Source organism: Saccostrea cucullata, unplaced genomic scaffold (genome assembly GCF_032062105.1).
Source record: "Saccostrea cucullata isolate Sc308-1 unplaced genomic scaffold, CSIRO_AGI_Scuc_v1 ctg51, whole genome shotgun sequence".
NCBI classification, from domain to species: domain Eukaryota; kingdom Metazoa; phylum Mollusca; class Bivalvia; order Ostreida; family Ostreidae; genus Saccostrea; species Saccostrea cuccullata.
The window spans coordinates 344,393-357,953 of record NW_026930899.1 but is presented as its reverse complement, the minus strand read 5'-3'; the positions used below and the strand labels follow the sequence as shown (position 1 = coordinate 357,953).

At 33.2% G+C, this 13,561-nt stretch overlaps 1 protein-coding gene across 1 annotated transcript; it reads right to left on the bottom strand.

Annotated features, from left to right (window-relative positions):
- Window positions 1-808: 808 nt before the first annotated feature.
- LOC134230480 (mucin-2-like) lies at window positions 809-4,132 on the bottom strand. Its single transcript, XM_062712310.1, has 5 exons — window positions 1,915-4,132; window positions 1,615-1,695; window positions 1,371-1,499; window positions 1,018-1,092; window positions 809-895 (listed from the first exon to the last, which is right to left on the bottom strand). The coding sequence occupies exons 1-5, from the start codon at window positions 4,128-4,130 to the stop codon at window positions 841-843; spliced, it is 2,556 nt and encodes an 851-aa protein (XP_062568294.1). The 5' UTR covers window positions 4,131-4,132; the 3' UTR covers window positions 809-840.
- Window positions 4,133-13,561: the final 9,429 nt, after the last annotated feature.

Sequence of the window (13,561 nt, the reverse complement as noted above, 5' to 3'; positions counted from 1 at the left end):
TAGTCAAAATTTTATCCTTATTTTGTATTTATATATGTTCTTTGTTTGTAAGCAGTTGAAAAAATTAGAGCTTATAAACAGTTTTTAATATTTATTTCAAAGAAAACAACACTTGTAGTGTCCGTAACCTGTGAAAATGAGGTTATTATCAGCTTGTAAAAAACAAAGTTCTAATGTGAATTTCACAAAACCGTTTATGTTTGAGATCCTTTAGATACTCTACTTTTTACAAAAAATGTTTTTGGGGCAAAACGAAGACATTAATTTTTTACCCCCAAGTGCAACCTTACTGTCCCCTATATTGTGTTTCACCCGAGAGAAAATGTTACTCAAAATTAATTACCATAGTAGCAAATCGCTTAGAAAAGTAGCAAAAGAAACATCAAAAGGAACATCGAACGGATGTATTTCTACTTAATGTATTTGTTACAAGGTGTTGAATTTAATTTTTTTCTGCTCTGCAAGAAATACAGATTTTTCTTTTGGACGTATTTATATATATAAAAATAAATGTGATTTTTTTTTTGGCACAGTCATACTCATCATCATCGTCTGCATTTTTTGGCTGCTTATTTGTTTTTTATATTAGTTCAGATATCTTAAATTCAAATCAATCGCGTTTCAAAGATATCAAGACCTTTTAAATTTTGGCTATCTGAAATTATAAATACATAGATCGCTTAAATATTTGTTTATTTACAAACTGGTCTCAAGAAATTAAAAAAAAAACGACAGTAGACACACAGTTTTATGAAAATGCTTATTTTTTATGGATTTCAACAAAACATAGTTTAAAACAAGACGCATAATCCTCCTCTAATTGTACACCACATCACCACGTCACAGTAGATTGGTCTCTAGGTACTCCAGCACTGGACGCATGACCAACCGAAATCTGGAGAAAATAAACAGAATGTACAATCTCATCTTTCTAAGTTAGTACTATATATTTATCACAGATACTTTCATTTTAAATAGTAATGTATAGATTTATAATCTTCGAATTAGTGTGCCCACCTAAACCTCCGCTGCTGTTGTCCCTTCTTTCCTGGCGTATTAACAGGTGCCCGCACGCTCCTCAGACCAACCACCCTGCAAAAAGAAAAAAAAAACCTTCATTTGAAAAGATGAAAAGTTAGTCAACTAGTACACAGTGCAAACTGTTTCATTCGATATCTGTGTAAATAGTTCACCGTGATTTCCGACCCCTATTCAATCATTTTACTGATTTTGATATTCTTAACGCAGAAAAAAAGTCTTGCCTTTTACATGCTTTACAACACAAAAACTGTCTCCCAGAGCTTGTTGAATTAGACGAGTTTCACTATATTTTTATATAAATAAATTATGTTTTATTAAGTTGGTCTTACATTTGACAACGTCCCAGAATGGTGTCCACTACAATATAAGGTCCCACAGATTTTACCGGCATCTGACACTTATCCTCCGTGTCCTCTGAACCATTGTACGTAAATGAGACACTGGGGTACCGCAGTCCGCTGAAAATTAAGGAAATCAGTAGAGTACATCACTTAATCCAGTAATCTAAAAAAAATGATATACAATGTATAGAGAATGTGTCTGAGGAAATTAAATAAAATGTCTAATAAATACCGAAGTCCTGCGTGCATTTTCCTCCAGATCATTCTGTTAGGTCCTCTGAAGCGACCTCGAAGGTCCACAATCTTAGCAATCCTGTAAAGAAGACAAAAACAATAAATTATCCTTCATTTGCAATTTTTCAGATACAGACACAGACGGTACATTTTCTGCGTTTTCATGGCCAAGATGAGTTGTGTTGTGTGTATTAATCATGCAGCGTGAAATTCTTGAAGGTTTGCATGCTTAAAAAAACATTTCTAATAGTTGCAAATATAGCTAGAAGTAAATTAATAAAATAGATACTGTACTCACATGACACAGCCCTCGGGATCAGTGGATACTATAAGGTCGTTTCGGTTATACTTTGACTGGTAAACTGGACAAGGTCTCGGCGTCGTGCTTACTGTTGTTGTAGAGGGGGCCTGGGTTGTTGTTGTTGCTGTTGTTGTTGTTGTTGTTATTGGATCATTTATCATTGGAACTGTGGTCTCGACCTTGGTTGTCAATCTACTTGTCATTGCGCCAGTTATTTCTACTTTGTTGTCTGTTGTTGACTGTGCTGTTGTCATCTTACTTGTAGCTGTGACTGGTTGAGTTGTCTCTGTATCGATACCAGGTAACTCCACCGACATCACTACTGTGTTTTTCTCTGTTGTTTTCCTTGTTTCACCGGCATTTGCCGTTGATTCCACAATTAAAGAGGCTGCTTCAGGTCTAGAAACTATTGAATTATTTTCGGAGTCAATACTTAAAGCCCCCTTTAGTGTTGTAGATAATAACGATGACGCACTCGACTCTGTCGTTGATTCCAGGGGCCCGTTGCTAGTTGACTTCAGCTGTTGACTTGTTTCTGTAGTAGCTTCTAAGTTGGATTTTGTTCCCGTTACTTCTGATGTCACCTCTACATTAACCATCGTATCTTTGTTACTATTACTTGTTGACTCTATTTGGTATTGGGTTGAGGTTTGATCGTCAGTTTCAGCTGAGACTGATTTTATAAGGATAGGAGGCAAAACACTGTCTGTAGTTACAATAGGTGCGGAATCAGTGATAGGAACTGTTGGTTTGTTTATAACAGGTGCAGAATCAGTGATTGGAGCTGTAGATTTGTTTGTTATTACCAGTGTAGAATCAGTAATTGGAATTGTTGGTTTGTCTGGTATTACTGATGTAGAATCAGTGATTGATGAAGAATCTGTGATTGAAACTGTTGGTTTGTTTATTACGGGTGTAGATTCGGTGATTAAAACCGTTGGTTGGTTTGTTATCACAGTTGTATAATAGGTGCTTGGAAATGTTGGTTTGCTTGTTGCTTGTAAACTATTACTCATGGTTGTAGTTACTGTAACAGCTGGTAAAGTAACCTGGTCAGTGGTTTGAATCTGAGGGTTGATCAATTTGTCCATTGATGTCGTAGTCACTGACACAGACTCCGTCCCTGTTGATAACAAAGATCCTACATTGTTATTTTCTGCGTCAGCTGAAATTGAAGGAACGCCCGTTGATAGAGTTGTTCCTCTTGCTGTTTCGAAAGTGACCGTCTCTGTGATTCCTGGAGAGTTACCTTCGAATGACCCTGTTGATGAAGAGACCGGTGTAACACTACTCTCTGTTGAACTTTGTACAGGTTCACTTGTTCCTGAATTGAATGACATGGCATCAACAGAGGGAGGATCGAGACTTTCTGATACAGTGCCGATATTATTTGTTACTTCAGTAGTACCTGTGCTATTGGTTTCTATTCTGACAGTACCGATATCGACAGAGTCTATTGTACTGTCCATTATTAAATCAAACCCGTCAGTTGAATTCGATAACATCCTCAAATCTTGCACATGACCAGCATCAGCGCTTGGTTGGATGAAGGGAGAGGCTGAAAGGTCTACTGCCGCAGAATTTGTGGTTGTAACTGTATTCATTGTAACGTCTAGTGCAGCACCGTTTTCTTCAGCCGTTGTGGTCTCCAAATTGTTTGATGGAACAGTAGTTTCAACGCCACCTGTATCAGATGGTTGGGCGGTCATAAGAATTGTTTCGTTTATTTCAATATTCGACGACTCAGTGGTTGAGTTGTTGACTCGTTCAGCCTCTGTCACCAATTCCTTGGCAACGAGAGAAGAGTTGGTCACTGAACTTAATGTTGGAGTGGGGGAATCGGAGGGAATTTGTGAGGAGAATTTCTCTGTCGACTTGATTTCTGTCGAGGTCTGAGTGGTATTATCTCCTGTCGACTCAATAACTATAGATACACTTTCGGTGGAGTTTACGTCTATTAAAGTTTCATTTTTCTGCGACACAGTTAATGTGTTGATCATATCCGAGTGTCCTAAAATTGAAGATGGATCCATGATCTCAATGGGCATGACACGAGTATTTTCATTAACTGCTATGTTTCCAGAAATATTTCCATCAAATTGTGATTCTAATGAAGTGGATGACACATTGGTTTCAGCTGTGATTCCTATAGTAATATTCTCTTCGGGAAAATTCACCATATCGTAACTTGTAATGTTGACGATATCGTCCATAATAATGCCATGACCGGCTTCAAAATCGGAGGTACTATGAATTACACCGCTCCAAACACAGGCAAAACCTGAAAAGTAATAGTAAAATTAAAATTTGAAAATATAATGAAATCGGTAAATTTTTGAAAAGAAAAATAGAAAATTCTTAAGGAAAATGTCGAAATAAACTCACTAGAGAGTAAACAAAGTGTTGTAAGCCAACACGCCATGGTGCTAAACTAAAGCAGTGAATGCATTGGACCTCGGTACAGACTATTATTTTATAGTTTTTCATCAACCAGTGATTGCCACCACGTCACTGTAGGGGCGCTCTCGTCCACCGCGTCCCCAAGACTGACCAGACAAAACAACATCCCTTACTGACATTTACGACGTTTTCTTTGAACTTCACAGAATAATGTGTATTTATATGTATGTTTAGCTTACACGCTTATCATAGTTTTATTATTTGACGCCAACTTCTTTCTAGTGTAAAGAAAATGATTTAGTGTTCATTGTGAATATTTATAACGCAAATAGTTTAAAAATTATTTGTAGTTAATGATTTTTGGGACAAGGAAATATATCAATGCCATCTTAACAGTCATGCCTTTTTCATTAAAAATTAAGTATTCATATTTTAAAGTTACCGTTATAAACATAATGACGTACATGTATAGGGTAACAAACTTTGCGTCAGAACACTTTTAGGCAATTTGAGATGTTGTATCATGCTTAAGTATTAATTCCACCATACCATTTGAAATTTTTGCGAAAAATAATAACTATTTATGCCTTTGTACCACAAAATTGACTGCTATTTTTTCTTCCAAATCGTTCTCTTTTAATAGATGATAAATATTTCTATTCTTAAATTTTGGAACACTGAAAGAAAAACCTAGTGAATTTAACTAGTGTGTTTCGTAAAGCGTTGGTCTTGATTAGTAAACTTTCAGTTTACTGGTTAAGATAGTGAGTTGTGGAGCGGGGGTCGTATAGATACTTAGATACCTAGTGAAAGTTACTCATCAATTCTAAATTTACTAATCTTATCTAGTAAATATACCAATATCTGGTAAAACTACTATTAAGGTAGTGATTGTATGGACAGTGAATTTACTAGTTTTCTTCATGACATTAACTAGTTATTTTTTTTCACAGTGAAGAACTTTTAAATATTTTAAGGCAGGTAATTGCAGAGAATTTAATAATTAGAAAACAATTTGACATATCAAAAGAAATTTTGTTTCATCTATTGCATTAAAAATATTAATAATTTTTCATAGATATAAATTTTATAACATTAATTTTTTTATTGATATTTTAAAATCTCGAGGAGGAGAAAGGGGCTAGTTTGATATATCACTACATCGTACGCTTTATTCTTTCAGTGATCAAATTTTGTTGCATTATTTGATCATATCATCAAGAAATGATAATACATAATTTCTGGATGATACGCATTTCAAAATTTAAATATTCATTAATAGCCCTTTGCAAAAACATCAATAACATAAAAAATAAAACTATTTATACAACAAACCAATTACATGTTATAAATGAAATCTTTTACAGAAGCACGGAAGGTGCGTAGGTGCCATCATTCAGCTCGTAACAGTGGTTTTAGTGTAGCGGTCATCTCGGGCCAATGACAAGCGTGACTTTTTTATGCGCCAGTTAAACCCTGGAGACGGGGACGACATCCCCCTTCTATATAGCATACTGCAGGGGACCTTAACTGTGATTGTTTTAACTTCATCAAGGTACACATTCATAACAATTCCAAATGGGGGACTCCCCTGAATTTCCTCATATCTTCATCTGTATTCCATGTTCTTCAAATCTAAACGGTGATGTATTAACTTATTGTTTCTTCATCCCGTTAAGATTCGACCAAATTATTTTCAAACAAATATGCATATGAAACTACTTTAGTAATTTAAACGTATGCATTTAAACAGGGATACTTAAATTAACAATTACTAGTAGATACCGAAGCTTATATGCATGTATTCTTGTGAATAAAACCCGGTTTTATGGGAATTCTGAACTCTGATGCAATGGAAGAACGATTGTATTGTTCTCCCGCCTACCTCCAAGTCAATTTTCAAAACTTAACATATTCGATGAATTTTTAAATTTTTTTTTATAGATTATATGGATTTTCATAAAACATTACTTATTTAGGAAAACAAAGAGAGATCTTTAAAATGTTGGTAAAACTTGTGTTTTTCACTACAGAAATCAACGGAAAACGGAAAATATTTTTAAAACATCCCCCCCCCCCCCGGTGTCACAAAAATTCCTTTTTACAGGTAATATGGAATGTTATTTCACGAATTCGTACCAAAGCTTTTTGTGTGACACGGGGGGGGGGGGGGGGGGCATATATTTATTGACAAAAAACAATAAAAATGCTTATTTTCCACCAATTTCAAAGAGATTTACAACTGAAACATTATATTCTATTGCTATATTTATGTTTTATTTATTTTCAAACATGGTGATGCTTGAAACTCCGATTTCAATGGAAAATATCGTCTACCCCCTTTTTTCAAGAGCTAGAATTATGGATAATTTGCTGTTTAGCGCTGGTATTATGACAATTCATTAATTACTATTGAACTGTTCTTTGTATTAAACAAAGATTTTGTGGCCAAATTGCTATAAATCTATATTGAATTAAATGGTTCCAAAATGTTGGCGGGAATCGAGAGTTAGCGTGCGCATTTCTTTATACATTTAGACAAATAAATTATGATCCATATTAATGTGAAACATTAAGAAATGTTCAGTTTTTACTATTTTACTCAGATGATCACCTTCAACGTCATAAAAAAGTGAAATCAAATGACTAATCTATTGCATAATTATTGCATTGACCTTAAAATATTTCCCAGGACACCCCTACCCCCACCTCACCTCTCTTAAAACGCGACTATATAATTATAAGGAACAGCATTGTAATATTTGTGTTTATTTTCATTTTCTTTTTGAACTGATTTACCTGTGTGTCAATACTACCTGTAGTTTTGTTTGATAGGAGACATTGTTATCAATGGATAACATACATTATTCTCGTGATAAGAAGAAAACAGTATTTAACAATGGCGCGCGTTAAACTTCGTGAAGAACATGTAAGTACGCAATTTGTATACATTCTTCGAGGCTTCGAGGTCTGCGACATTAGAATAGTTTCAAAAAAATTTTGGTGAAAATTATATATACAGATAAATACAGATTTTATCTTTAGAGAGTATATTACATGTACATATGCATTTAGGTGTTTGCCTCTATATGCACTGACGTTCATTAATAGTAAAAAGGATTAAATTATAAAAATTCTCAAACCCTTATCACCCAGGGTGAAAATCGAAAATTCAGATCAACGCTCGCTTCATGGTTTATAAAGTATAAACCGTAAACTGCCCCAACCTAGGTTAGAAGCTATTGCATTCATTCCCTAGTTTTTGACAATCAATAATTTAAGTGATCATGTTCATACGTCCATTGAAATAGTACGAATTGGGAGAAGAATAAACACAGACCTCTGACAGAGGTTAGATCATGTACCATTAAAAAAGAAAGCATCCCCTGTCCACCGGTCACACCCGCCGTGTGCTCCTTGTCATTCGGTCGGGAAAATGTAAACATCCGAAGATAAATCGATTTCAGTGTAATATTAATGGTCTTGAATGAAAAACGTCTTTCAACGTCAGAGAGTGGCTACAAAATTGGAATATTATACAATTACATGTATTGCTCGGTTTTAAGCTCTAATGGTCATTAACCAGAAGAGCTTATGCGATAGTAATGCGTCCGTCGTCCGTCTAGCTGTCCACACTGTCTGTCCGTCTATCTGTCCGTAAACAATTTTTTAAAATGCCTCTCCTCCTACAGGTTTGGTCTGATTTCATAATTTTTTCAAAATGCTACTCCTCCTACAGGTTTGGTCTGATTTCAATATAACTTGGCACACAAGATTGAAGTAAACTACACAAAGATACATAATTCTGTGTATCGGTTTTTGATTTCGATGAACGGTAATGCCGTGCATGGTTACTAAAAATAGAAATTTTATAAAATACATTTAAAACGCTACTCTCCCACAGTTTTGGTTCTGATTTCAATATAACCTGGCACACAAGTAGACTACACTAAGATACTGAGTAATAATTCTATGTATCGGTTTTTGATTTCAATGAATGGTATTGTCGTGGTTACTAAAAATAGATATTTCTATGAAATACTTTTAAAATGCCACTCATTCTACAGTTTTGGTCTGATTTCAGTATAACTTGGCACACAAGTAGACTAAAATTCTGTTTATCAGTTTTAGATTTCGATGAACGGTGTTGCTCTGAATACTAAAAATAGAAATTTCTGTGAAATACTTTTAGAATACTCCTCCTCCTACAATTTTGGTTTGATTTCAATATAACTTGGCACACAAGTAGACTACACTAAGATACATAATTCTGTATATCAGTTTTTTATTTTGATGAACAGTGTTGCCTTGGTTACTAAAAATAGAAATTTCTATGAAATAGTTTCAATATGCTACTCCAGTTTTAGTCTGATTATAATATAATTTGGCATGCTTGTAGACTACTTTGAGATACATAATTATCAGTTTTGTGTTTTCGATTTTGATGAACGATGTTGTAATGGTAACTAAAATTGAAAATTCTGTAAAATTTTATTAAAAGCTACTCCTACAGTTGTAGTCTTTTTGCAATCTTGCCACAAAAAGAGACTTAATCAAGCATCATTATTCTATTTATTGATTTTATAAAGTTTTATGTCCCAACTGCTACTTCTGTCTTCCTTTATTATATGTTCAAACCAGCAGAGCTACAGTCTCCTGTCCTCAAAACACGTGATTTTCATTGAGTGCATATAATTAGTCCTGAAAATATTTTGTTTATCTTTTTATTTTGATTTCTTCAATAGAAGATAAATTATGTCGTCGCCATAGACTTTGGAACCACTTACTCCGGATTCGCAACTGCAAAAATTATCCCAGGTTCATCAATACATGTTAATGAATGGCCAATAATATCTGAGGGGAGGAATTGGCACAAGACTCCAACATGTATATTATTCAACGAAAATCTAGAGTTTGATTCATTTGGCTACAAAAGTGAAGACAAATATGCAGACCTTCAGGCAAAGGATGAACATAAAAATTGGTACTTCTTCAGATGTTTTAAAATGAAATTAAGAGAAGAAGAGGTAAGTGATACTTGTTTCGTTGCTTAAGGCTTTGTGTATAACTACATACACATGCACAAACATAAATTAATTTTCATTGGATTAAACAATTTAGTTTTATTAATTTTAGGAAAAGCTTTTGAAGGAAAAGAATCGGTGGGAATTGTATGATCAAACAGACACCAACAAAGTAAATGCAATGGTTGTTTTCAAAGGAGCCATTCAATATATGAAGGATCAAGCACTTTCAAGCATAAGAGAGAGTGAAAGAGAACCCGATATCAATGAAAGCACTATTTCTTGGATGTTAACAGTACCTGCTATTTGGTCAGATGTTGCAAAGAACTTTATGAGAAAAGCTGCAGAACAGGTGAACATTTTTTTCATAACTTTGTCCATACTAAGAAAGAAAAGCAGCTTCAAAAAATCATATAACAGATCGCATATGTTAGGTGAGGAATCTTACTTGTAAACACTCCGTTTTCAATTGAATTATGTTAAAATTTACATTTGATTTTGCCTCTTTCGGTGTCTTTGTGAGATGGTATATTGTGTCAAATATGAACGCCCTTTCATATTTCATTCAGAAGTTATCACCAATGTTGATTTTTATGAAAATTGGGGCAATCGTGAAGGTCAATGTAAAGGGATCAGAAATCATAGCACATTCGGAAATATCTTGTCATAGAAAATGCACATGTCAAATATGAAAGCCCTATCTCTTCTCAGTCCAAAGTTATAAGGATTTTTTTTTTTGAAAATTAGGTCAAACTTCAAGGACAAGGTCACAAGATCAAAAATCATCGTGTATAAAAAAGGGTCTTGTCACAAGCAATTCACAGATTTAATATGAAAACATTTTGTTTTTGCATTCAAAAGTCATGAGCAAGGTTTAAGTTTTTGAAAAGTAGGTCAAACTTCAAGGTCACGAGGTCAAAAATTATAGTGTACAGTGTATTTAAGAAAGTGTAATCACAAGAAATATACATGTTTAATATGAAAGCCCCATCTCTTCTCAATCAAAAGTAATGGCTATTTTAAGTCTTTAATTTGTTTTAAAAGTAGGTCATGGGGTTAAAAATCATAGTGTATTTAAGATCTTGTCAAAGGTAATATACATGTTTGATATCTTTTTTCAATTCAAAAGTTATGGCTTATTTTAAGTCTGAAATTTTTTTAGTAGATCAAAGTCATGGGGTCAAAAATCATAGTATGTCTAAAAATGTCTTGTCACATGTAATAGACGTATTTAATATGAAAGCCCTATCTCTTCACATTCAAAAGATAGGACCAAGATTAAATTTTTTTTTGACAGATTGACAGACTGATGGATTTAATGTCCCCTCCATTTCGTGAAAGGGTGTCTTCCCACTTAGCCAAAATTCTGAAATTGACACAGGTGACTGGTTTTGGCTAGGTGGAAATGTTGTACAGGTAAGGGGAGGGAGAGAACAAAAGAAATTAATTGCAGGCAACCTATAGTCTGTTTTAAGTTAATCACAAGAAAAAAATTAAAATATACTTAAATGCTGATAAATCAATGAATAATAAATGGAAGAAATATTTTAGATTATGTTTTAGATTTTTTTTTAATTTGAATTAACGGAAGCCATTTTTAAATCAAAATTATTTCGTGAAATTATTACTGAATAAATAAAAATTAGATCTTTCTTAACTTTTTTTCGTTTGTAAATGGTAAATGATTTAGCTGTATTTTAGTTAAAATTTCTAGGTCATTTTTTTTTATCTTAGTCTTTAATTTGATAATGTTTTAATCACAGGGGCCTGTAACATACTGTATTTGATTTTACGTAATCACTATTAGGGATGCGCGATTTTATCGGTATACCGGTATATCGCGATTTTTTGTTGCGTGATACGTATTGTGATACGGAGACCTAAATACCGGTTTTTAGGTACATATTAGAAAGTCCAGGAATTATTCATTTATTTGTTCAATCTTTCAAATTACAATTGCAGAAAGTATAAAAAATGTTGTAAAAAGTGAAAAGAACGGCATCTTACCTGTCCAAACATAATTGATTTCATATATATAAAAATTTCAAGAACGTAAAATTTTGTTTTTCTAGCATATTTTTTAGAAAAATAATGACTTTTCATATAAAATCATTGTAAAAACTGCTTTTAGAAATATCATGATATTATCGTGATATTGTGGGAAAAAATCGTGATATATCGCGATACGAAATTTTTGGCGATACCCATCCCTAATCACTATATGTATACAAAAAGAGATCCTTTTTTGTATATTATATAGTGATTACGTAAAATCAAATTTTTGTATATTATATAGTGATTACGTAAAATCAAAAACAGTATGTTACCGGCCCCTGTGGTTTTAATGTGCATAAGTGTTCATTTTCAAATAAAATTAATACGTCAATATACCTACATTAGACTGTTTTGTTTGAAAAATATGTTAAATCAAAAACTTTTTAATAAATTACAGCAAAACTCGTTTAGTACGAACACGGATATTGCGAATTTACGGATATAGCGAAGTCATCTTGGATCCCCAGCTATATAGATTTAATGAATATTGTATTCTATTATAACGAATTATTGATATAGCGAAGTAATTTCAGAGGTCCCAAAGACTTCGTTATAACCGAGTTTTACTGTACCTATTTTATCATTTAATTTTTTTAAAAATATATACATGTATGCATTGAGCAACGAATTATTCTTTGATGCATAAAATGCATGGTAAAAGTTTATAGATTATTGACATTTTTTCTTCTAAATAAATTTACATTAACATTTTTCTAAAAATCCTAGTTCTTATACTAAACTTTTATTTAATTTTGTGCATTAAGAATTTAATATCAGTTTTGCATGGACACTTTATTTATTTCCAGTACAAAACTATAATAAATCCGATATTATGATAATTAATTTTACAAAATATATGCATATAAGTATACAATCACAACCTCTGTTTCTTTATTTCAACCAGGCATCGATATATTTTTGTCCCCTGCTTGAAAAGTGGGGATATTAATTTGGGTTTGTCCGTCTAGCTGTCCATCTGTCTGTAAACAATTTTTCAAAATGCTACTCCTCCTCTAATTTTGGTCTGATTTCAATGTAACTTGGCACACAAGTAAAGTAAGATATATAATTCTGTGTATCGGTTTTTGATTTCAACGAACGGTGTTGCTGTGGTTACTAAAAATAGAAATTTTATAAAATACTCTTAAAATGCTACTCCTCCTACAGTTTTGGTCTGATTTCAATATAACTTGACACACAAGTAGACTACACTAAGATACATAATTCTTTCTCGGTTTTTTCTTGCCACAAAAAGACTTAATCAAGGATCATTATTCTATTTATTGCTTTTGTAAAGTTTTATGTCCCAACTGCTACTTTTCTCTTCCTTATAAGTACAAACCAGTAGAGCTACAATCTCGACATAGACTTCTGGTTTAGTGGTTTAGAGTCTGCATGCATTTTATGTAAACTAAATTTTCATCATACCAGTTATGCAAATACTCTGTACATATATTTGCGTGTAGCATAGGCATTGGTACGGGGGAGGGGGGCAAACAAATGTTTTGCAAAGATATACATAATGTAGTCATTGAAAAATTGGGCTTTCCTTGGGAGGGGGGGGGGGGCACTCTCATTTGCTACCGACGGCTATGTATCAGAAAAAAAGTTAGGCTGATAGACCTTCTACTTGTCTTATCCTTGTTCTCTATGATTTAACTTAATACATGTTAATTAAAATGTTTTTCGAACGATATACTGAGTAATTATTACAAATTGAATTCAAATCAATTACTAAAATCTACGTTTAGATTTTTTTAACATTTTATTTTAAAGTGCGTTAAATGTCGCAATGGTAAAAAATGTTGATGTACATTCTTAACACACTTTGAACAATTTTTTCAAAGTGCAGCGAGTGTGTCCCAAATTTAACGCACTTGGAAAAAAAGATTCAAAGTGCGTTGAATTTGTCCCAATTTTAACGCACTTTGAAATTTTTTTAAAAGTGCGTTGCCACATACGTGCCTGCCACTTTAACCCCCGAGATCATGAAATGAACAACTTGAATCTACACCAACTGAGGAATCTTCCATATAAATATATACCAATCATGGCTTTGCTTTTCTTGAGAAGACGATTTTTAACAATGTCATTTCCTGTATAATTCTATGACGAGTGGATGCATGTACATGTACTAATATTTATATTGTTTAAACTTAAGGCTG

Coding starts and splice junctions, on each gene's coding strand:
- LOC134230480 (XM_062712310.1), bottom strand. CDS start 4,130: ATGGACGATATCGTCAACATTACAAGTTACGATATGGTGAATTTTCCC. Junction 1,093..1,370: donor ATTCTGGGACGTTGTCAAAT/GTAAGACCAACT, acceptor TTCTTTTTGCAG/GGTGGTTGGTCTGAGGAGCG. Junction 896..1,017: donor CAACAGCAGCGGAGGTTTAG/GTGGGCACACTA, acceptor TATTTTCTCCAG/ATTTCGGTTGGTCATGCGTC.